This window comes from Bolinopsis microptera, chromosome 1 (assembly GCF_026151205.1).
Source record: "Bolinopsis microptera isolate Bmic1 chromosome 1, MBARI_Bmic_1.0, whole genome shotgun sequence".
NCBI lineage: Eukaryota > Metazoa > Ctenophora > Tentaculata > Lobata > Bolinopsidae > Bolinopsis > Bolinopsis microptera.
In genome coordinates this window covers 7703984-7729694 of record NC_087072.1, presented here as the reverse complement: position 1 = coordinate 7729694, position 25711 = coordinate 7703984, and the positions used below count along the sequence as shown (strand labels likewise).

Here is a 25711-nt window from a genome sequence, read left to right as displayed (position 1 = left end):
GGCTAACAATTTGTATCTTGATGCCATCTGTGACTGTAGTAGAGACACGGCAAGTAGGGGCACAATGCATGTAGTCCATCCAATCTGTCAAAATTGTATTCAGAAATTTTCATATTTGAAAGAATGGGCAGATTCACATGTTCCACTCACAACTCACATCGTATTGCAGTGCTACTGCTAGTAGTAGTTACGTCCAATTTAAGATTAATTAGCTTGGCTTAGATTTGGAAGACACTCTATACTAGGACATATGAAGTTAATTCCACCACATCAAAGTTTCGGAACTTTTTGATTTTATGGTGGTCCGATAACTTTTCACTTTTGTTCCGTCCGGTGATAAATAAAACGTTCTCTGGGTTGTCACTTGCTATGTCACTCACCATTTGAATGAGAGGCACATGAAACCGATCTGTTCAAATAAAACAAATCCCAATATGCCTTGCATAATAAGTATATGACCTTGACGCATAACTTAAAACTAAAAAAGACACCAAATAATTACGAATGTACCGATAAATTTTCAGCTCGATTATCATCATTAATCTTGGACATAGAACTAGCGTCTAGCAACAATCAATAAACCATTTAAAATACCCAACAGATCTTTCAGTTTATGAATCTAAACTAAATTGCTCAATTTAACAGGTTTATTCACAGTCCATCAACAGTTATGCTTCACATCGCTCGGAAATGCAGCTTGTGATTTAGCAACAAGCTTTCTGCTTATAGCTGATGAAGTTGTCCGACATATTCTTCCATTATAGCCTCACACCCCCAGTACCAATAGTTACATACCAACATGTATGGTATGAAACTGATAACACCACTGTATTCCAATCTGCTTGACATTAAAAATCTGCTAACATATTTAGTTGGTTAATTATGGTTTTGGAATGAACATTTGCATATTTCCGTGATGTAGAGCATGGCGGTAGTGGGTAGGTCTTCATGAAGGTTTTGTTCATTCCGAGTGCATCAAGCCATTAAGCCGGAGCATGCGTTTGACGTTTGACACTCGTTGTGAGATGCCGTCCTTTAACGGCGCATCAGGTCGGTATCTCGTCCCGTCCTTCCCCTGCTGAACAATTCCATCTTCGTTAGCAACTAGAGTTAAATTGTTTAGTTTTTTAAGTTTAAACTATAAAATAATATCAGCATGTTCTGTAAAAGGCTGAGAAGGCCCGGCTTATATCTGATTCTGAGCGAAGCTTCTGTCCCTATCTAACCCTTCCCTCCTCCCAATTTTCTCCATTCACGTACTTTAGTTCGACACGTGCACTATAGTTCGACAACTTGAGTTTGCTAGATATCACCCCTGTCGAACATCGAACTTATCGGTACGTGTCGAACTAAAGTCCAGGTAGCGTACTCTAGTTCGACAAATATATTCTGCTTGTGATCCAACGGCTATAATTGCCGGGTACTCATCATAGGAATAGGATCGCAGGGTTCAATGGCCGATAAAACAATTTTCTAACATCTAGCAACCAGCGGTTACAACAACAACAACAACAACAACAATGGCGAACCTAGCAAGCTAGGATCGAGGGGCCGATCTCCTTTTCTTTTGCGGTGCGGCGACGGTCCTTTCGGTACAGATTTCCCTGCAGCATAGTCGGGACGCAACCCCAGGCATATGCACTCGTATTATTTTCGCAGCTCTAATGAGAGCCACTACCATTCACACCATGGTTTGGTGAGTGACGGCTGCCCATCTATTTTGAAATCTTGGCCCAACTGGGATTCGAACTCGCAACGTCAGGGCCAGTAGACAAGCAGATTAACCAACTAAGCCACTGAGCCACTCAATGTCAATGGCAGATAAAACAATTTTCTAACCTCTAGCAACCAGCGGTTAAAAATTCCAAAACCTTTCAGTATAGTTTTAATTCTCCTGTTTGCCACTCGGTTCTGATCTAGCTAACAGGAAAATAGATTGATAACCTAGATTTCAAAACTCTAGTTCGACAGTAGCGCATTTTAGTTCGACAGAGTCAAACCTTAAGGTTTGTCGAACTACAATACGTGTAGAACTAGAGAGCGTGTCGAACTTGAGTACGTGTACTAATTTGCTCCTGTAGCATATAGAAAACAAGGGGGAAACCTCATTCCAGAATATTTGCTGAACTTCCAATGAAGACAAATGTACTTACCATAGAGAGGTTCTCTTGGCTCTTTGTTGTAGCTGTGAATTTGGAAAAGAAATTACTACTTCCAGTATTCTGGCTCACGTTACGCAGATCTGACATCGAAACTGACTTCTTATCTAGATTAGTCGTCTGGTCTATTTCCATAAAATTCTCTGTAAAACCCCTGAAAGATGTGCCTGTTAATTTTCATTTAAATATTGAATTGTCTAAACACATTAATGTATATGAACATTAAAATTTACTACCGTTAACTGGGTTGTGACGATGTGAGGCGTTTGCGATGTGATTGGTATTTTAAGAGCGTGATGATTTCCATTGTTATTTATTATCGAATTCTGAGCGGAAACTAGCACGAAGACCACCAAATCACGAATTAACCGCTACTCACTTTCTATCTGCAGCTCGCTGTTCGGTATAAACCCCATTTTCAACGATGCCCGGTAAGGAATGTCTGTAACTCGCCGAGTTTTGCCTCACGAACTTCTTCTCCGACTTCTCTGACTGTTTTCCAAGATATGATAGAAATTGAAAAGCTCAGTTATAAGTTATTGTTACAAAAAACTATTTTGACTTGGTTGTAGCCAGGGCTTACAATAGTCGGTTTCAAAGATGAACATTATAATTAAACAGAAAGCCTAAATCCATGTAAAGTTAAACAAACACATTTTATTGGACGCTTACTGCAGGAGATGCAGATGCAGATTTGTTAGGGAAAAAGTTCGCTTGTTGAGGGAGATGTCTCGTGCTTGTGTCGCTCTTGGAACGTTTCTTTACATTCTCTTTTCTCTTTCTCATAAACTCCTCTTCGCTGTAGGTGCGAGCTAAAAACTGATCGTGCCAGTCAGTGTCGTCATCAAGCCTCGTCAGTCTGAAATTTGTTCTTCGAAAACAGGTTCAAAATTCGAAAATAATCATGTTTACCTTAAAAAGTATTTGAAACAATCGATAAACCTTAGAAACCTTGCCAAAAAACAGCAAACCTACAAACCTGAGGAATTGGATAAACCTAAGAAACCTTACCAAAAAACAGCAAACCTACAAACCTGAGGAACTGGATAAACCTAAGAAACCTAACCAAAAGACAGCAAACCTACAAACCTGAGGAACTGGTCCCAGCATATAATGTTAAGACTGCCAACATTGGTCAGGTCGATGGGTTTAGAGCACAGGTTCTCTGGCAAGTTGGTACACAAATCCATATCCTTATTACAACTGGAGAAATAAATAGTTAGACTTTATCTTTCAAGTCAGAGAGAGGCTATTTAATTATTTTATAATTTGGAGGCCTTTGATTGGACAACCTTAATTAATTATTGTGGGCTTAAACGGGTCTCAAATATCCTAAGAGATATTATAATCTTGACTGAGATTGAGCAATGATCCTGTGCTGATTATTAATGTTGAAACATCGAAATGAATTGAGTGATGTACCTATATGTTTATAACTTGTTCGTCTGGAAAAGGACAGGGGTCATAAATTAGAAATGATCACTAATTGTAAAATAGTGGGCTATAAAAACGTTTTAAGTTATAATAACATAAACCCGCCACGCAAAGGGTTTATATAACAGATCATCCCGCGCTAGCGGGATGATCTGATAAACACATACGAGTGCGCGCAGCGCACGAGTTTTGTGTTAATATGTAATCCCGAAGCGCCAGCTGAGGGATTACATTTATTTAGCCCTGAGCGTGAAGTGTTTATGGATTATATTTTATCTCCGGCGATTTCGACAAGGGATTTATACTTTAGAAGAGAATTAAATTTGTTTAGAGCCCAGTTGTTGACTCTAACTGTACTGTCCGGAACACGATTGGAAAGCAGTTCATCAATCTGAATGTCAAACCGATCTGTCCATGTCATAGTCGAGCAATAGCTTGAACGTTAGCAGGAACAAGAGCTGGAAGGAGAGCAAGCAAAATTACAATACTATTTTTAGGGCACGGACAAGGGTAGCTGGCTAGTCGCCAACTTCTCACGCCACGCGTTGGAGAAATTCCAAGAATTAGCTGCTTTGGCAACGTTCCCAGGAATTTGCGTGTAAAAGAAGTGGACGGTTACGATGTTTCATATCACGTGGTGCGCTTTCGTGTCACGTGGTATTTACCTGGGGACCCCAGGCTATATTATGTTCATAAACATTAAAGAATAAAGATTTGGCGGAATGACAGGCTGAGCGCGGCCCAGTAACGTGGTATAGACTCGGCGTATGCTATTGGTGGCACGTGGTACGCACGTGACGCGCCCACGTGATCGCGCGTCTAACTGTTCTACTATTATCGAGTTCTAATCAGCAGTATCATTGATTATTGTAAGTCGAAGAATTGAATGATAAACATCAGTTACGACTAAAAAGCGGGCCGGGTTTATACAAATTTCCGGGGCGGGATGATATCACCTTGAGATGTTTATCTAACAGCGGGCCGGGCTGAGTGATAATATGATCCCGCGTCGAAATCCCGGAGATATTTATAGTGTGGATCAACATGAAGGTGGAAAATGGAGAATTTGATGAAATTGCACAATGTTTTGATAAAATTGCATGATGTTTTGAATTATTTTAAAAACAAAAAATGCATGACATGGAGTATTGGAGATTCGGAATCAGCGTCCTACTCAGATTACTTTTGCATACCCTCAGAGCCTTTTCACAAGAATTTTTTTTTAATTGAGGCGAGCGATTCAGTGGGAGCGATCTGCAATAATTTTTTTTAATCAATAAAATTTCAAATTGTTACACAAATACATCAGTGAACATCGACAAAACCAGTGTGATGGTCTTCAATACAAGCTCACGAACACTTAAATGTTCTTATGGCTTTAAACTAGGAAGCCTGGACATTATACCAGTAAAAAGATACTGCTATCTCGGAATCCAATTCTCTCTGAATGGATCGTTTAAGCAAGCTATCGACGAACTTAGGAAGAAAGCTCTACGCTCATTCTTCTCAATGAGGCGAATTATCAACACAAAAGCGCTCACTACCAGCACGATGCTTAAACTTATCGATAGTCTAGTAAAGCCTGTAGCGACCTATGCATGTCCCGTCTGGCTCTCATCAACAAACATCGTAAAGGCTATCCTGTCGAAAAAAGAAGAAGTGAGCCTGCCTAAATCTGCAGCTAAAGATCCTCTCGAACCAACTCATCTGAAGATTCTCAAATGGATACTAGGCGTTCACAAGAAAGCTAATAACAACTTCTGCTATGGTGACACTGGTAGAACCCCCTGGACAGTTACCGTCATTCCCCAATGTTTAGCTTACTTCCATCGGGCATCACTGGCGGTAGAAGGTAACGTGAACACTCTTTTGCACCACACCTTTCAAGAGCAAAAGCTACTGAATCTAACCTGGTATGATGCGTGGTCAACTATTGCCAAGATGAGTACAGTCTCCAAGCCGCAGTTATCACCTAACCCTAGACGCTTGTGAGTACATACATGAGACATTTGTTGACCATTGGAAGAGAGATCTCCTCAACCAGCCCAAAATGTCTTTCTACACAGCGGTTAAATTCGAGTTTGGCGAAGAACCCTATTTACAGCTCCCCTGCCGGCTTAAAAGGGTCAATATTGCTAAACTCCGATCTAGCAGTCACGATCTTAGGATAGAAAAAGGTCGCTACACCAAAGATCAACTCAACACAGCTCTTAAAACGTGTCGCTTCTGCTGCTCCTCAGAAACGGATGTCATACATTTTTTAGAGGAGCTCCCCTTCTTTGAAACTCCCATTCTAGAAACCGAAGACCACGTCCTAGCTGAGTGCCCCTACTACCATCAACTCAGGTCCAACCTCTCTGACAACCTCAAAAGTCTGTTGATGCTAAAAGAATATGGAGCAATAATGAACTCACCACATATAAAAGAGTTCGGGAAGTACCTTACAGACTCCTCAAATCTACGTAATCCTCCTAAAACGTCCCTTAACCCTCGCAAACAGATGTAGTACTCGAACTTTATTTACTGTATTACCTTAAATTATTATAGACGATCTTCTTTTATTTTCGTGAAATTGTAAACGGTTAAATTTTATTATTTTTAAATGATTCAGTTTTGATAATTTTATTTATTCATTTATTCATTCTTGTATAGCCAAGACGAGTCCGTTAGTGTTCTCTCTGGTAATCTCATGTTTAATCCTGTTTAATCCATCATTTTATTTCAAAGAAAGTTCGCCGAATGACCTTAAATGCCTTAACAAGTGACCGAGTGTAAACAAAATTAGGGACACCGAAACACCAGTTGACCAGTAAACTGGTCATAGCAATTACATCGGGCCCTATATGCACCTATAAGTATAAGTGAAGAGATGCTGCAACCAAGGCATGCTAGGTTTATTATATATCTATACTATAATTTAAACTTGACGAAATTTCCCCGGCAACGGGGACATAGAAGAAAAAACACCGAAAATCGACCTCAAAATGACCCTCTGGTGAAATCAAACCCAGCTCGCAAATGGAGTTGAAACCTCGCCATTTTTAGCAGGGTTGTAGAAAAAGGATAGGAATAGGCTATAGCATTCTTAGAATTTTGATTTAGGCTTTAGATTTTTTATAATTAACGTCGGAAGTGAGGTAAAATAACCGTTAGAATAATGTCGTTATTTTAGCAAAGGTTTACTGCGCTGTTGCGTAGCAACGTTAAAATGCACGTGCGCGAGCAAAAACATCTTAACTACGCGCGTTGTTATGCTGTATGCTACGTCATGATTTCAAAACTAGCTCACATTTACGCTCACGCTATGACTTATATTCATAACTTTGGTTGTGATTGGTATTTTTTGATGCGGTAAAAAGTATCGTTTTGGGAATCCGAATACTAACAACGCTGTCGCCATTGTTAGATAAATTCCATTATGTCTACAGTATAACAGAGCTATATGATGAAGAGAAATTAAAACATAACTGATTTTTAAAATTTCCTCGAACAAAGCTTTCGACTAGCGGGTTTCTAGTATAATATATATCATTAATAATATTACTGAATTCACATCATTGGTAAGGATGGAATCATCATCTATTGGCGTTAACATTGTCACTGGAATGGCACCATTTAACATCATTAGTGACAATTCCCGATTAAATTAGTGTCATCAGACGCCATTGGTTCCTAAAAGTACATTTAAATTATGCCTTCTGATAATTTCAACAAGAATCAAATGTTATCAAGATATAAATGGCGAAATTTTTTGACTGTGGAGACATTTGACAACAACGTTATCAGCGTTCAGAAGTGAATTACCTAGCCGCACCTTATTTAGGCAAATCGACAAACTCTTTGTTCTTTTGAAAATTTTTGCTTTAATTTTTGCCAGTTGTTTGGAAAACAGCAGCTGTGTAGTCGTTTTACTGTGAATAATAAAAAGCAAGATTGTGAGAGGTCGATCAGCCAGGTTAATCAACTAATATACTTTAATACACCAGAAGAATGAAGATGCTGACAGATTTTAATTCTGGTGGAAATTAAATGGACGGAAATTACGTTAGCGGACTTGGTGCTCTGCCCTTCCGTTCTCAAGGTAAATCGTTGAAGCAAAAAGTATGAGTAAATTCTGAACTTCGATTAGCAGCACCAAAATTTAAATCTGAAAACGGGTTTGATGCAACAGCAAAATTGAAATGACACTATTCGAATCCTCGTAGAGATTTTTGACAGGTTGAAATTAATAGGCCTGTAAGATGCGGCTGTAGCACGAACAACAGGGCTATAAATTATCATGAAGAAAACAAACATGGTGCTGGCCAGTTAGCGAACGTATTAACATTAGTAACCCATGTGACATATAGTACAGTTCCCGTGATATTCCTCAATCAGAACAATTCATTAGCTCGCGTTTACGAGACGCTTGACAGATGCAATGTACTTGTTCTCCAACTCTGAAATGAGCACCCAGGGGCCACGTATATACAATCATAATTATACTGTCAAGATAATCCTTCAGTAAAATCATAGTTGGAGAGAGGTGGCTGTGGTGGGTATTAAAAGATCGTGTCACAAAGCAATAAAAAGACGGCAGTTTATAGTCGACATGTCTCCGTGCGTGCTCAAAAATACGGATCTCAGGACAATTTACTAATTCATTCTAGATCCAATCAAGCAACCTGGTACGAGACAGATTACACGAGGCCGCAATGAATTTTACGTGTAACAGCTCATTTCATAAGATGGAAGATGTTTTGCTGCCACAATGTTTGTAAAGTCCCACCCAGCGTTCCGTGCGTGATTAATGAAGAAACGGCTTAAGTCTAATACCTTTAATGAAAAACGAGGGTTGCGTTGAACTAGATAGGATAGCTTTAAGATGAAATGTAACCTCCAGCGAACACTAATGTTAAATGTAGGGAGTAAGCTTTCGTTACGCAAACCATGAAACTATTATAAAGTATAAGCGTGGACATTTGAACTTTAAAACCTTCGTTTGATCGGTAAAGAGTGCTCTTAAAGCTTTAAAGTTATATAGTTATATTTGCATGGGGTTTGGTGTAATGACCAAACGATCTGATTCGTATGTAGTTAACAGATGTGATCGTAAATCCAGAGCCATTTCAAATTTTAAATAATTATGGTTATTTAAAAATCATTCATTATTATGTATAAATAGAGGCATTTTCCGATCAGAAATCAGGGATAAATCAAGATAAAGAAAATATGACGTTCTTTGGCTTATGGCCATATATATATATATATATATGTACTAATACATGGCAATCGGTATTATATAAAGCACGGCACCCGGGGACGGACACATAAAATTACTGATGAAGATACTTTCATCACGATACCAATCAAGGAGCCATGTCGAGAGGTGCCTTTATGTACTACGTGCTATAATCGCAATCTGACCATCTTAATTATACTCTAACGATCCCTTTATCGATTACAGTTTAATTCATGCAGGCGGCAAGGATCTTAACATATGCCAGAAGAGTAAACGAATAAGTTTGCAATAGCTCAAGAATATGGATTGGTTCGATGACATTAAATTTAAGACAAATTTCTAAAGAAGGTTCAGGATGATGATTAAGTACTCTACACTCGAATATCACGTGGCGTACTTAAACAGGTTCTCTAGATGGCCCTCGAGGACAATTCAGTAACCCTTTACTCTCACCTCAACCCTTACCCAATCCTTAACTGAAGCATATGCTAAACTCTAACCAAAACGAGATATCATACCAACTTTCTTAGGTGGTCATGTCACGTGATCGAAACAGTTTTAGCCGATAACTCGCCAGGGGGGGGGGGGGGGGGATTTAGACCCTATGTCATGTGGGGTGATCCAGGATCAGCATTCAAAAATACATCGATCCCAGATGGTTTCGCAACTGTCGGTACGAGAGGCCCTTTTAGAAAAATCTCGCAGTTCCGGTTTAGAGTGATTTTCATGCAAAGTTTATGCACCTATAGTAATAACGCCTCCTCCATATACGGTATATTGTGAAATAAACCACATTGATTGAAAAAGTGTGCAAAATTAATACGTACCGTCAGCGGCCTGCGGACCTTTACACCTTTTTTAGCATAAGCCGGATCTAAAAAACTGGCACTCGGGGGGCTTGCTACGTAAAATGTACGTGTGTATGATTAAAAAGCACTCTAAAACGGCAATAAAGCTTAGCAGTACGAAGTCAAGTCCCTTGCTATGTCAATTATGTTGATTATGTCAATAATATTATCGAAGGCAAAACTAATTAATAATATCCTTGAACTTTGGCAGTCGGCGTATTGGCATTGCTTTCTCAAACAAGTATCTTTTGTTATATAGTATCCTCCCGACCTAGTGTCCTCTTCAGTCTACTGCATGGGTGCACAGTATTGTATGCAGACATGTAGCAAGATACTAACATATGATTGCTGAATCCTTCAAACAATTGATGGGTATGCAGGGTACTAATCAGAATCTACATGTACAATATCCACTGACCTACCGATCGTGTAGATATGAGATAGTGAACGGGTCAGCTGCACCGCTAGAGAGCAAATTAGCAAATAGGACTGCACAAGCAGGGGGAATTTTAGGTGCAGCTTATAATAGTTATATACTTATAGCGAATCTAAATCTTCGATGATTATTGCCTGTGCCTATGAATTTTAATTATGATGGCAGAAAGTAATATCCAAACCTTTGATGTCATCATAATCATATGCTTATGATGACATCAAAGGTTTGCTTATGATCATGATTACTACGATTACATAGGTGCATAGGTCATTAGGAAAGTTCGCACGAGATGGACCACGTTTTTCCCAAGAAGATTGTCACAGGAAGAAGTTTTAAGATAGGCATATGATATTTCACATGTCTATAGTTCAACTAATTGAGTTTCGATTAATACAATTTTTGAAGCATTTAGTCGAGGGCGAATTGAAGCTAACGAGTCATTTTACATTTTGTTTTCTAATGATAGCTTCCAAGCATAATGTAATAAAGTTTGAATCAGTTGAAACCAATCACTTAACTTCAAAGACGGAATATTTCTCAAATGCTTGAACTTAGTCAGGTTGAATCTTGCTACAACTGCCTGCATAAATGGAAGGAATAAATCTCAAGCATGAAATCTTAATCAACTTAGGGCGTTGGCTTGGCATTCTAACGAAAACCTTCAACTGCACAAGCAAGACGGAGCTCAATGAACACTAGCATCAAAACAACATGACTACAAAAGCATTGTATCAATGCCTCATTGAACGGTGAGCATTAGTTGCTTTAATTGGTGAGCTGTTTAATCGAACTAACAAGATATCTTAATGACTCGACTAAAAATAAAACTGAAAGAGTTAATTAAAGACTGTCTCAGCCAGCATTCACTAGTAGTAGTACTACCCAGTGCCTGGGCTGTCAGACAACTACACAAGTTCTATTGTTTTAGGAAACTCGATCTAACTAACTAGAGCAGGTTCTCATAAGAGCAATCTAAGCCTTGCACATGACAGCTAATTTCAAAATAAAGCTTTTCATTTGTGAAGAAGCTTTATAAGTTTCTAGGGTGTAATTAATCAAAGGTACAAAGTTTCCTCTGTTATAATAAATGCAATATGTTACTTTTACTTGAGGGCGTTTGTGCACCAAAGGGTTACAATTATGTTTCATTGTTTGTTGTAGGGGTTTGGCTCTCTGTAAGTGTATGGATTGCAGTTCGGGCCAGGTGTAATATAAAGTTATGGTAGCCTTTTAGCGGCCGGTAAGATGGTTCATGACCTCACAAATCACATTTAGGGTGTTTCAAAAGTCTTTGTACCCATTTCTGCGTTGTGAAGGACTACTACAAATACTCAAATAGTAATACGTCCTTGCTGAAGTGTTCGCTTACAACAACCTCTAAACATTGATGGGAAAGATTGGTGTTTTAGTTTATGTTACTGTTTGAGTATCGACTGACCAGGACACCAAAAGGTAACATGTTCGCGGGAGGTAAAGTGTCCCCGGGAGGTCTTACATCCGTATTAGCGAGTAAAACAGCAATGAAGCGATGCCAGATGATCTGCTTCCAACTGCTACGATCTCTGATACTGGACAAGTATAAATCTGTGCGTTCTCATCAGCGAATCAGAGATCCGCCGGCCAGACAGAAATGAGTTGACTCCGGAGCGTAGAGACTTGTCTAAACCGGACTAATAAAGTGACAGTTGACAGTAATAAAGTGACAGTTGAGCGATGATCAATTTATTGCATGCTGCAATCCGTGACTTGGATCATGAGACTCTGCAGCACACGAGCGCAAATTAACCTGCATTTCCTTCATTATGATATTAATTTTTTATATGTGACGATCACAGTACCTGCTTTATATTATCATGAGTTGGTGGGAAGTGTGGACCACGGCTGACGGCATGATATGCAAACATGATTTGACATGACATGAGTGCAAACACGTGCGAATTTTATAGTTCGTGGGCCAAACTGCGATGCCACATTCTCAATGATGCTTATTCATCATCATCTGAATTTGTATATTTGAGACAGCAGCTTACTTGGTCGTTAGATGATATCGAGGTATAATATGTCTTCCTGAGAGAGTAAGTAAAAAAGAGCGAGAGGATTACCCAATGGCAGCCTATATAAATCCTTTGTACGTTTACGTTTAATGTTTGATAGCACTGCACTAAGGCATTGATCAGCACGGAAATCTACTTAATAATAGTGAATACTCTGTGGGTAGGTGCGTGTGTAATTTACAAACCATTTAATCAAGAAAATGGTACGACTTATGGGACTCACTGTTTTTTTCCCCCGTATAGTTTAAAGATATAAAACTAAAAGAGCTATAAGAGACAAATAGCCACGACCAGACTAAAATTCTAACATTAAACAAACCTCTCACTCCTTGGCTCTTTCTATTGTCTTATAATCAGTGGCATCCGCATTCCGCGGCCACCATTTCCTAACGTCATAATGCGGATATGTTGTAATGAGTAAATAGGAATACGAAACAAACGCAAAGTATTTGAGTTTGAGTGTCGGCGAGACTTCATTATAAAGACAAATGATTTGATAATATGATAATGTTCTTCGTCGACTCAATGATAAGCAACGAAAGGAAACCCTGCTTGAAATATGTTTCAGTTAAACTCTCAAGTATTCATGCGATTACACAGAGTTAGCTGTGTAGTTAAAAACAGGTGCCAACTTTCAGCACTTGATCGAATGGAGAAGGAGTCAGGTGAGAATGAAAGGATTAAGCACACTGCACTGTTACTACTGTTATCTGGGCTAAATTGGGCTGCACTGAGCTGCACTGAGCTGCACTGGGCTGCACTGAGCTGCACTGAGCTGCACTGAACTGCACTGGGCTGCACTGAGCTGCACTGGGCTGCACTGGGCTGCACTGAGCTGCACTGGGCTGCACTGAGCTGCACTGAGCTGCACTGAGCTGCACTGAGCTGAACTGAGCTGCACTGTGCTGCACTGAGCTGCACTGAGCTGCACTGAGCTGCACTGGGCTGCACTGAGCTGCACTGGGCTGCACTGAGCTGCACTGAGCTGCACTGAGCTGCACTGAGCTGCACTGAGCTGCACTGAACTGCACTGGGCTGCACTGAGCTGCACTGGGCTGCACTGGGCTGCACTGAGCTGCACTGAGCTGCACTGAGCTGCACTGAGCTGCACTGGGCTGCAAACCGGTGACGCAAACAATCAATTGTCAAACAGAATTATTAACGATAAGTTGATGATTATCTGACGATAAGATAATTAAAAACATTTGATGTGATATAACCACAATAGTAGTGATGATAATGTAGAAGTAATGATATTGAATTCATATTATCTATTTGTACTATTAGTACAAATAGATAATATAAATTCAATATCATAATAATAACTCATTTATGCAATTCTAAAGGTTGAATATGCAGCTACTACAAGTTAATAAGGCAAACAAAATGCACCATTCATATACATAAAGTAGTTATAGGGCACACTGGCACAGGCCGCATATTGGTGCAGCGGTCATTTTAACATACATTGTCATAATTATAGCTTATGCATAAACTCCTTTCCATTAACAATATGGTTTAAGAAAGAAATGAATTGGTGTCGTATTTACTGAAGTCTTCTGACTTTGATGAATGAAGAACGATATTAATTGTCTATTGGTCGCTACGAAGACTTGGTCCTTGGTCATTGGAGAAAAAGAGAAAAGAGGAGGTGGCAGCAGGTGTTCTCAACAAATAGAAGGTGACGATCAGTGTTATGACAAAAGTCGAGGAGGCTAGCACAACTACTAAATGTGAAGTATCGTATCACTTTCAGTGATTATAGATGAAATCATCGCAAAATTGGGCTAAAGATAAGCTGATGTTTTCATAGAAAATACCAATATTTTAAGTATCGTAATTCGTACATAGTCGTACAGAACTGCAACCCACAGAAAACAAAAGCGGCAATTAATGATTTCCGGCGTGGATTGTACAGTAAATTTGAACATTGAATGTTCACCACGAAGGTCGGCTATCGATATGTTCAAATTGTAATTCTTTTGCTCTTCTAGATTAACTCTAAGCAGTATTCAAAACAAAATTCAATAAATGACTGTTCCTTTGTTCAAATTATGGTGAAAATGACCGTTTATTACACCAGGCTTCTAGTCAATATAATGTTTCCTTTGTCGACGATTCAAAGTCAATGATAGCTCTGAAATACTAAAACAGAAAACTGCAACCATTGGGGGGGTTCCGGGTTGTTGACATATTACCTTAGCCAGATTTTGGCTATTTTGACCGGAAATAGTCAAAAAGTGTGGTGGGTGCAGAATCGCACTATTGAATTTGACGTAATACCGCACCTTTTCGCACCATCAGCCGCTATTCGTTCTATTAGATTTGTGTAAAGTACCGCTATGTACCCTGAGATAAGATAGAGTCACAACTATGATTAGGATCAAATGTTTTTCATGACGTAACATCTGAGAGAAGAATTATTTTTAAAATCGGTAAAAACACACCTATGTGTTCAACAAGTTTATTATTCCTATTATCAAATGGAAAGTTGGTGATGATATGCAGCGACTTTTAATATTGTCGACAATCAACATTTATTGATAAAGTGATAAAAACAAAAGAAGGTGAATCCTGGCAAATGAATATCTAGTCAAAATGGATCGTAATTCCTTAACTGTAACATATTGAGTCACTTATTATTCACGATTACATGTATATTATAGTTATAGTTAAATAACATCATAGTCTGCAGACATTTTAGCTTATACACAAAATTTATTGGAATCTAATGTTGTAAAGTTACAATATTGAATACTCTGCATCAATTATGCTGATCACCAGCTCAACTAGCCCCACTGCTCCAATTATCCAGCCAATCTAATTATAAACTTACATTAAGGGTATACATTATTTGTTGTGTTGAATTAAGCAATCGTGTATAAGGCAACGTTATATATATTAATATACTATTACTATTACTAAGCAGTTGTTCACATAGCCATGTGTATTATATGTATATATACGCGTAGTCGCGTACTGTGTGACGCGCTTGTTTCACAAGTAAGTCGCGCGCTACTGCAAGCGTGAAGCGAGAGGGCTCTGGTTAGAGCAAAAGCAGTTGTATAACCCTACCTGAGAGTGCCTAAAGGCTGCGAATTTGGCGAAATGTTCAGCTTAATTGCGGTTCTTTTGTCTACGAATTTGCCGTACATACAAAAATCTTGGCAGGTGTGAAATCGCATTATTTACAAAATATTTCCGCACTTACATGTTGCCTCTGATTTCTACTCTCTTCGCTTCCGTAAGCCATGTAGTTATTACGTAGACATTATATTAGCATAAGCTGAGGCTGGCTTACGTAATATGTGACGTCACATATTACGTAATATGTGACTGATCTCTAACTATAAAGATACAGACAGGTCGCTTAAAAGCTAAATCTGTCCAGAGTGAGCATGACCCTTGTATTCCAGGAATATTTATTTGCGATAATTACCGCGCAGTTTGATACTACTAGTAGTGAGTGTACAGCTGCAGTCTGTCAGTCTGTGGCTCTCATGCTGCTGCCGCTCCACGTGCAGTGCAATTTATTAGTAGAGTTGAACACGCGTGTGTTGAACAGAGCAAATGAAAAATATGTTTATAATTTCAGTCGGAATCATCAACTCAAATTCTTAAAAAGTTTCATCACTAATAAAATAATAGGAGGTGCACCATAAAAATAAACTTGCTCGGATTTTTAAAATTTTTGTACCATTGTTTTCTAGAGACTGTGAGAAATTTCACAATACCAAATTTGTCATACCTTTTTGAAAAGATCAGTGAGTTTTGCCTAGGTGCCATATTTGATGGTGCGCGGCTTTTGGAGCTAAATTAGCTGTAAAAGTCGCGTAATTTGACCAAATTTGACCAAATTCGTTGATTTTTGTCGTATTATTTGGATATATCTTCAGTTCCTTGCATGAGATCATTCTGAAAATTGGCGACGACCTTCCAATAGGGCTTTCACAACTGTCCGAAAAATTTGGTGGATATCAAAGTTGATTTAGTGATAAAAATGGGGCGAAATACGCTGCTTTTAGCTGTAACATAATGTCTGATGGTTGGATATGCTTTAAACTTTTCGGACACTTTCCTTGTAAGTCTATGAGTAAGCTTACCAATTTTTGTTGCAATCGGAGGTCGGGAAGGATACTTAATATCTATTTGTTTGAAGAAAATTGTGCTGGCCGAAATTAGCGCTAAAAAACCATCATACAGTCGGCACGCGCGGCTCACTGTCGATGGCGCACTACCTAAAAATAATGAAACTTTTTTAAAAGCAAAGCAACACGCCTGAAAATGTTGATATATGCATTAAACCAACTTTTAGTCCAATAACGAGTTCTTCAGAAAGATGATCAAGACAACACCTTTAAGTGTTCTACTTGAAATAACGTTATCTTAAAAAACACGTCAGATCCTTCTCTGGTTTTACAACGTACCTCATAAGATAGTTACCATCATCTTAAAATACTTCTCAGTGCTATTTGGGACGTTCTCGTCTGAGACGTGAAATCGGAGCGGCAACACTGCAACAGTTCGAAATAGGAAATGGGATGTTTGAGTTCGATGATTCTTTTTGTTATGTGTATAAACCTACGGGTACATAGAAGCATTGACTATACATAGGAAGATAAAAGCTAAATCCATAAAGGCTGAATGAATACATGCCCTAATCCTTGAGTAATACCTACCCTAACAGTAACAGTAACAGTAACTAAACGCATTATAAAGCTATTCGTGGACGATAATTGCCTAACTACGACTATCGGGAGCAAAATTCCAACAGTTTTCTGATAAAGTGGTTAGGATTGGGGCAACCTAAGCAAAGAAAAATTCCTTCGACAATTCTTGTAAATTCTTGTGTTACATTAAACTATTTAGATAAGCTTGATCTTAAAATTACACGTTAAACCTCATGTTTGTAATAACAAATCGATAGTATTATCAATAATGAATAAGCGTCGTTTTGACAAATGATGTTTATAGTAAGTTAGCAAATCATATGCATTTTAATTCAAATGATTATCCAAGCAGTGGCTCATGCTTGACACTGCTGCTTGCTCTTGAATGTATGCTGTTATTGAAATACAGGGTGTTCACGATGCATCGGTACGGCCGTATTCAACATTTTTAGGTTAATTAATAAAGGTGCAATCAGCTATATTTAGCGCTCGTTTTCATTGCACATCGGTTACAGTATTGTTATAACCAGTTCAGATATCAAAACTGAGTATGCCGTTATCAAAATATGCGATCGGTACCAGACCCACAGATCAAGTAAAAATTCTTTTACACGGATGATGATAAATCACTCTACACCGGACTGTTGATGTTATCTATATCGTATTTGGACAAAAAGGCTCGCGTGCGTAAAGGAAAAAAGAATTCAGATTTAGATTGATCTATTTGTGTTTAATGTGCTCATCACGTCTGAATTCACCATGTACTTATTCTTAATTTCTACTTAGAGCTTATAAGTCAAAGCTGCACATTATCAATTTTGAATTGACCCAAAAATACATTATGATTATCACTAATCCTTTTGCAACTTTCCTGACGTACGTTAGCTAATTTATATATGATATCTATCACTTGCTTGAAGCAAGTTGCTTCTCCCAAAACTATGAGTGAAGAGGTTTTTCTTTCCGCTGAAGAACGATCAGGTCTTGATATGATTATGAGGACTCAATCTCAGATTAATTGAAAACTGAAAACACAAAGCACACAGAGACTCAAACATCAAAGCCAATTATGTTTCATCAAGCGAGCATAAGCTTGCACCAAAACCTTTATCTAATTCTAACGGCAACACAGACATGACTATACAACCATTTGCAGATAACCACTTTATCAATCATTTCAAACATTTCGTTACTGTAACGTTAGTATTTCCTCGTTTATGAAACATTTAAACTATCAAAGTGACTGAGAAATTCCTAACGTTTGAGAAACTAGTCTAGGAGTCCACCTCACGTGCTAAGTCAGGTCGTCGGCCTTGTTATCCTGAGTAGAGGAAGTTTTGTTCTAAAGCCTTGTTATTGTCGACACTTCTATCTTTTACCATCCATCTTCGAGTTTCATTTGTCTTCTTCTTCGACACACTTAACAATTGCCGTTAGCCTTCCCTCTCTTTCGTTCGATTACAGTCTTCTGCCTGGATCCGTAGTTTACAGAACTGGGGATTAACCTCAAACGGTCCAATGGAACTTCCTAGGCCACTAGTTTCTCAAACGTTATGAATTGCTCGGTCACTTTGTTAGTTTAAATGTTTTATAAACGAGGAAATACTAACGATTTGTATTACAGCCCTAATATTTAGGCTATTCAAGATATTTAGTCGCCTTATTCCGTTGAACGTAACATTAATTATCGCATATTTTAGAACACCAACACTTTTTACTTATAGTTATACTTAATTAACCTTTTGGTAACACTTGTTTTAACCGGTCTAAATCATAACCCAAATAAAAATAACAACAATCTCCTGACGGAAAATTAAATCAGTCTTTTAAATTTTAAGAAGGGCCTCGATTCAACAGTAACACATTCATCATACCAAGGAAAAATAAATTTTAGATCGTTCCATTCAGTGTCCACATATTAATAAGCTATATAATAATTATAAATAAAATAAACGACTATCACTATCAACACAAATATTCCCATCTCTCTTCTATCGAGTCGGTCCTTTAATCTGCAGTAGTCTCCAAGTAAAAGTAATGAAATCAGCCAATTTCGGGGAAGCGGGTATCCGTAGAGACTAGACAGGCCGACACTTCACGTGGATTCTCTACACTGGAAACATTTAGCAGGTTTTAGGACAAATCAAAAATCAAAACTGACTAACCATTCTCAAACCAGGTACAAAACACGCAATTTATACCACTGATAGTAAAACCTCCATTAAGTTAATAACTCGGCCTTAAACTCTTAAAGTTAATTCAAGGTAAAAGCTTCACCAACATGACTCTGGTTCTTCAAGGGAGGAGTTTGGCGCGGTGTCGACTTTCGTTCAAATCCGGTGTCAATTCTCGACTAAATTCCACTGCTCAGACGTAGAAAAGGCGTCTCTAAATTATTCCCGGCTCTAACTGTAACCAAAGTTATACCCGCGGTCCAGTTTTCACTCACCAGCGTGATATAAAAATTTAAAAAAACATTCTATTAATTGAAAGCAGTCGAAGGCCTACGTTTCACTTACTGGGCGGTGCGCAGCCTGTCATTCCGCCGAATCTTTATTCGGCGGAATGTTTATGAATTTTTATGAATGTTTATGAACATAATAGCCTGGCATGGGGTCCCCAGGTAACGTTTTACTGGCCAAAAGCAAGCATTTACAAGTAAAATAAATCAAGGTTCGACATCTTGCCGCTCACCCAAAATAGTAATTAAGTCGCTCACAAAACTTTGCATGGCGCGTTCTCAGAATAAAAAGCCCTGCAGCCTAAAACCCACGTACGGCCTAAACAGTCCATTAATCACCATAAAAGTATTTTAATATAAAAATTCTCCATTGCTCTAACCATTGTAGCGCGATGCACTTGATTCACGATGTCAATCCTTCGCAGCTCGGTGAGGCACAGTGGTGCATCTCGCCGATCTACTGAAGGTTAGATCGGCGGTTGATGTGGCGGTTAGATGTGGCGGTTAGATGTGGTTGCGAGAAGCATTATTTGATGCGCGCGCGACCCAGTAGTGCAGCGCGCTACAACGATGCACTATCGGGCCGCGCCGCGCATCTTCTCGCAACCACACGTATGCAGATCGATCTGCGCTTAGGTTCGGCCGAACCTAAGCGCGTTTAAAATAATTTGCGCTTTCATTTTAAAACGTTCACTTTGACAAGCCATAACTCTCCACCAATCAAGTCAAATTTCAATTTTAAAATATCAAAAGAAAGTAGAGAATTTCGCCAACAAGAAAGGGTCCTGGATGGGTAGGTAAAAACGCGATCTTCGCCCTCAAAATTGACTTTTAAAACTTCATACATATTCCGCCGAAATTATAAGTCTTATATCGCAAAACATCTCCTACCTCCCTGCAAATCCCCCCTTCCATTCCCCCCTTCCTTCTGCTTTCTTTCGCAGCTGAACTATGAACTCTCATGCAGCTCTCTTGCCTACCCAGAAAACCTTACCGCCTGCTGGGCTTGCTAGAGGTGATAGATTTTCAACAGCACGTTGGGCGTCGCGCGTCACGTCAAGTTTACCTCTCGCACGCTGCATTGAGCCTAGTAGTCATGACAACGACATAACTTCGCAAAGCTGTGACCTTTTTTATAGCCCAAAATCAAACTTTTCGGTTTAATTCAGAATCTAAGTTGTCCCAAATTTGGCTCCTCAGGAGCTAACTTTAAATTTACGAGACGGAAATTTTGTTGAAAACCGGAAGGTTCTATCTATTTTACTTTTGGAGATATATCCCAGCCGGTAGGGTTTCCTGGGTCGGCTTGACCATTGTTAATGGTTTGGCCCGGCGCGCTACTTCGTAGCACTTGCCATCGGGCCATTTCGAAAAGAAAGCGGCGCGCGCTACTTCGAAGAAATTTAGACGAGTAACATCCGTCAAAGATCGGCGAGATGCGAAGGATTGACATCGTGAATCAACTCTAACCAGAGTCCTTTCGCTTGCAGCTTAGCGTATTATATATAGCGCGCGTTGCACGCATGGTACGCGTTGACACTAGACACATATGGCTGATGGCTATGCGAAGTCGGTTTACTAAATGAACACTTGTATTATATATCGTGAGCAGCTGTATCCGGTATCGTGATTACGATATACAGGACAGCCACGTACTCGGATCGTGCGCGGCAGGTCTGCAACAAAATATTGACATAATATTTATAGGTGGCGAGTGGCCCCCGCCATGCCACTGATAGATCGGTCACGATACCAAATATAATTGTTTCCACTAGTGACTAAATCGCTCGCCCATAAGAAATTTTTTGTGAAAAGGTACAGATGCAGAATTTACTTTATTTGGTGTATTTTCTGACGCTGATTCCGAATCACCCCTCATGACATTATTTAAAAATGCTTCCCTGGAAAGTTATGGGCAAAAAATTGTTTTCATGGTCACGCGACAGGCTAGTAAACACGAATTCGATTGTTTAGGGCTCGGGTTAGGGTTAAGGTTGTGATTAAGGTTATGGATATGATAGCTTCAAGCTTTGGGGTTATGGTCTTGGTTAATTTGGGTTTAGGCCGGGTTGGGATTAGGGTTTATATATGATATAAAACTGATTTTTTTCGGCTGCAAAACTAAATAAAAACCAAAGTCACGTGATAATTTTTGGGCGAGAGAATTAGTAAGATCAGCCGAATGTAACAAATATAACAGAACTATATCTATTAAATCACATTTACTTTCTGTCGCCAGGATATGGCCCTAGCGTGCAGCGTGGTCTTCAGTAAATTTACGTAATTGTGAATTGGATTACGCAAAATTATATCCGAATGCATGTGGTCATGCGTATCTATCAGCGCTGTGTAACAAATGCCGTGGACTGTTGTGGCCACATCTTGAGTCGCATCGTGGTGACATTATCTATCGTTATATTATTTATTCTGATAATTCTAAATTTGTGTGTTTTAGATTAAATTTGTGTGTTTAGATGGAGGTGGTGTTAGTAGTCAGTCTGGGGTAGTAATATTACCTGTAATACCCCAGAACCTGTACCACATACTCATGCTTTTAGTATTTATACAATATGGTCTACAGCAGGGTGTCAGAATTATTGGCGTGTTTGAAATTTTATGTGTATTTTATGATGAAATCAATATTTTTCGACGGGTCATAACTTTACTTCTGAATATCGAAATTACAAAATTCAAAAACTGGTCTGTAGACAATCGTCTGAAATTTTTCAGAATTTCAAAATTTTGTGTTGATATACCTCAAAACCCATATTGAGGCCGTTATTTAAAGGGTCGATTCCATACTTGGTTAGATTTACGAAGGAGTAAGGAATTTATGTGTATTTTTTTTTGGTGAATTTTTTCTAAAATTATTCTTTAGACTAAAGTGCACAGCTCTTCAGGCGATAGCGAAACATATCGAAAACTATAGATTTTATAAAAGCTCTCTTTCTCCTCTAACTGACCCAATAAAATATAGTCGGGCAGACTCATCCCGGAATTCAGGGGAAGCAGCCGGAGGCTTCAAGTCCGATAATCCAAATTCTTCTCTTTCGTCGTGATTATCAACAAAATTTAACTTCTTTCGGACTTCGTTTTTAGACTGAACTGTAGTATAAAGGATTATCTCTCGAATGATCAAAACTCCATAGGAAACTGACCCTCAGAAGTCAAGTAATGATCGTTTCTAAAAGCTTGGGTAAGCTAAAATTTCACGCAGAATTGTCTACGCGCCAATAATTATGACACCCTGCTGTACGACTTTTACACATCATGATGCCTCATGATGTTTATTTTTAATTCTCTTTGCTGTATCATATATGTACTATTTTTAAAAGTTTCAAATCAAATCAAATCAATAATTGAATCTACCAGGAGGCTGATGATAAAAAGCAGTGGGATTTTTTGGTCTAACCCCAAATTTCCTGACCCCATGCATCTCATTGACCTTATGAACTTAGTTGTTCCACTCACATATTGACACATCTCTGACTTATAGGATAATAATGCTGATGGGTGCTGAGCTTGCTGCAGCAGTTTGGTGGTCAACTATATTGCTTTTAAAGCTAGCTACTTTTCCACTTATCATTGCTCTTACTCGTGTTACCAAGAAAATCTTTGTGGCTGGGGAAGATGCAGCATTTTTTGGTGGTGAGGTGAAATTAGATAATGATGTGATTGAGAGACGAAGGCGGTAAGTGCAATCATGATTTCAGATGTTAGTTCGAAATTATAAATGTGATCTCAATTTTACCCAATCACAATCAGATATAATAAAGTTTTAACCAGTGCTTGTTAAAAATTGAAAGGCCTCAAATTTTTGCACTATATTTCTATTCGCATTTCAGAGCTCATCTCAATGATATGGAAAACATAATCCCCTTCATTGGACTGATCCTTATCTACGCTATTTCCGGTGCTGGCGATGCTGGCTGTGTTACTCTTGTGTCCCAGATTTTTACTGCTGCTCGAGTTATCCACACTGTAGTTTATCTAGGAGAGGTTAAACAGCCTGCTCGTGGTCTAGCTTGGTTTGTTGGGGTAGTATGCAACATTTATCTAGGAGGCAAGGTAATACTCCACTTATACTAATGATTTGACACAATAACACATCTTATAAAACTATTAACTATTATAAAGAACAAACGAACTCTTTGTAATGATATTGTTTGTACTTTTGTAAAAAACCTTTTGTAAAAACCTGGAACTCTCTTTTGCTGATGTTGATGTATTACTGATACCAACTGTTTAAAGAACCATTTATATAATCAGTTTTAATGTTTTTTGTTTCCATTGTCTTCACTTTGTAAGACACCTTGGCTTTTATTTTTTACCGCACTCCATTTTATGTTTTGATCTCTACCTTTCTAGGATCTGTTTCTTTCTTGATTGATTATGTCACTGTACTTAATTTTTTTATACCTACATTTATTGTATGGTTACTGCTTCTATTTAGTTTAGTGTGGTTTACAATGAAAGATGTTTTAATTTTGTCTTTGCCTTATGCTATGTTGAGTTATACTTTTGTTCACTTTTACACATTTGCTCACATCACTCACAGTCAGCCGCTCTGACATGGTTAACCACCTTCCTTGTGTAGTTGGTTAATCATATGAGCGGGATATAAATACCTCATTTCATTTCATTTTTCTCGTGGATCATTTACATATCATTATCTTAGCCAAGGGGAGAAGGGGGAGGGAGGGGGCAAGGGGATTGAAACAAAGTTATGCTTCTGTAATTTCTACACAGATGTGTAAAGTGGCTTACAGGGGGGGGGGGGGGGGGATAAAATGGCTGAAATCTGGTTCACATAATATGTGAACGATCCCATCCTATATTTATCAGAGATATTTATTGATATAAAGTATTTTTTGTTTCACTATTAAATCATATGTCATTAATTTGTTAGATATTTGTGTTTCCTTTATTGCAAGCAGATGCAAAATATTAAGTGTATGTACTTTAAATTTTAAAGAATGCAATGCAAACTATGCCATAGTTTTAAAGTTATAATAATATGAACTACTATCCAGAAACTGATCTTTAAAATTCTTGCCAGTCAATTTATTGTTGATAAATCTCATATTTATTCACTTTTTATCCGAATTTCACCACCATTCTCTAGGTCCATAAAGTATGACATTTATTTGCTCATTCCTAAATCCAATGAACACGAGCTAACTCATCATACGATGCAATTATCTCATAATCCACTTTTTATCCTAGCATGGAGTTAACTGCCGAACTTGAAGCTGCCGTTTGGTATTCGACAATACTACTTCTCAAGTTAGCAACAGCTGGTCTGTTGACTGCATCTTCTCGCTTCAGAAGGAATGTCTTTGCAAATGAAGAAGATGTTGTTGGTAACGAAGGTGCTCAACTGAAACACACGGATGTTGTTGTTGAAAGATACAGAAGGTCGGTAACAGTATTATTCAATTATATTTGAATAAACAGTTCAACATATTTGGTCATATCATATATTAATATGCCAAAATATGTACATAGAAATAATATAATATGTTCTTGAAATATTTAATTTACTAAACTTGTGAATTTAGATTTCAAATATTTCAGAGCTCATCTGAACGACATGGAAAACATAATCCCTTTCATTGGACTGATCTTTGTCTACGCTATTTCTGGTGCTGGTGATGCTGGCTGTGTCACTCTTGTCTCCCAGATTTTCACTGCTGCCAGATGTATCCACACTGTTGTCTACATTGGACAAGTTCGTCAACCTGCTCGAGCTCTTTCATTCATGGTTGGGATGGTCTGCAATGTTTACATGGCAGTGAAGGTCCTACTTCACCTTTACTAGGGTCTAGGTTGTTTCAATGGAAATTGGACATTTTATCAGCGTGGAATGAAATGGATTTTTATTGAAATGTTATAATATTATATCAATCTAACGGAATGATATAATTTTGGGCATTGGTGACGGATTTTTTAGAAATAATAGATTTCAATTTTATGCATGATTTTTGTTAGTTTTTTAGATTTAAACTTTAATAAACCCATCTCTTTTGATATTTTAATCTCTTATATTATCTTTTAAAATTAGAATAGGATTATTGAGTAATTTTAATTAGCTTTTGATTTACTGGTACGAATTGTATTACTATTATTATATGGACATTAGCAAGATATTGAATGTTTTGTTTTAGCTTTTATGCAAATCAAAATACCAAGCCAATTTTAAATGATTAGTTAATTTTAAAGCTTTATTAGGATATAAAATTGAATAACATGATGTCAGGGAAAATACTACAATATAATCAAGGTACGATGTTGGATACCTGAGTTCTATATCTTTCGATAGCAACTCCATCTATGTATCTGCTTAGCTTCCATCACTGATCCTGGTACTTGAGATTCCAGGTGTGGCTTTAAACAATGTTTTAAGGGCCCAACACTCAGCTCACTCA

General features: G+C 38.3%; 2 protein-coding genes across 3 annotated transcripts; one reads left to right on the top strand and one right to left on the bottom strand.

Moving 5' to 3' along the window:
- Positions 1–500: 500 nt before the first annotated feature.
- On the bottom strand, positions 501–12555 carry LOC134814483 (uncharacterized). Of its 2 annotated transcripts, XM_063822620.1 has the most exons (7): positions 12472–12540; positions 12129–12165; positions 3249–3362; positions 2832–3018; positions 2539–2651; positions 2154–2313; positions 501–1078 (listed from the first exon to the last, which is right to left on the bottom strand). In XM_063822620.1, the coding sequence occupies exons 3-7, from the start codon at positions 3347–3349 to the stop codon at positions 962–964; spliced, it is 678 nt and encodes a 225-aa protein (XP_063678690.1). In that variant the 5' UTR covers positions 3350–3362; positions 12129–12165; positions 12472–12540; the 3' UTR covers positions 501–961. The 2 variants fall into 2 exon arrangements, with proteins under 2 accessions (XP_063678690.1, XP_063678682.1); XM_063822612.1 differs by lacking the exon at positions 12129–12165 and having other exon boundaries at positions 12472–12555.
- Positions 12556–19950: 7395 nt separating this feature from the next.
- Positions 19951–25392, top strand: LOC134819853 (microsomal glutathione S-transferase 1-like). Its single transcript, XM_063830004.1, has 3 exons — positions 19951–19954; positions 24508–24701; positions 24861–25392. The coding sequence occupies exons 2-3, from the start codon at positions 24511–24513 to the stop codon at positions 25102–25104; spliced, it is 435 nt and encodes a 144-aa protein (XP_063686074.1). The 5' UTR covers positions 19951–19954; positions 24508–24510; the 3' UTR covers positions 25105–25392.
- Positions 25393–25711: the final 319 nt, after the last annotated feature.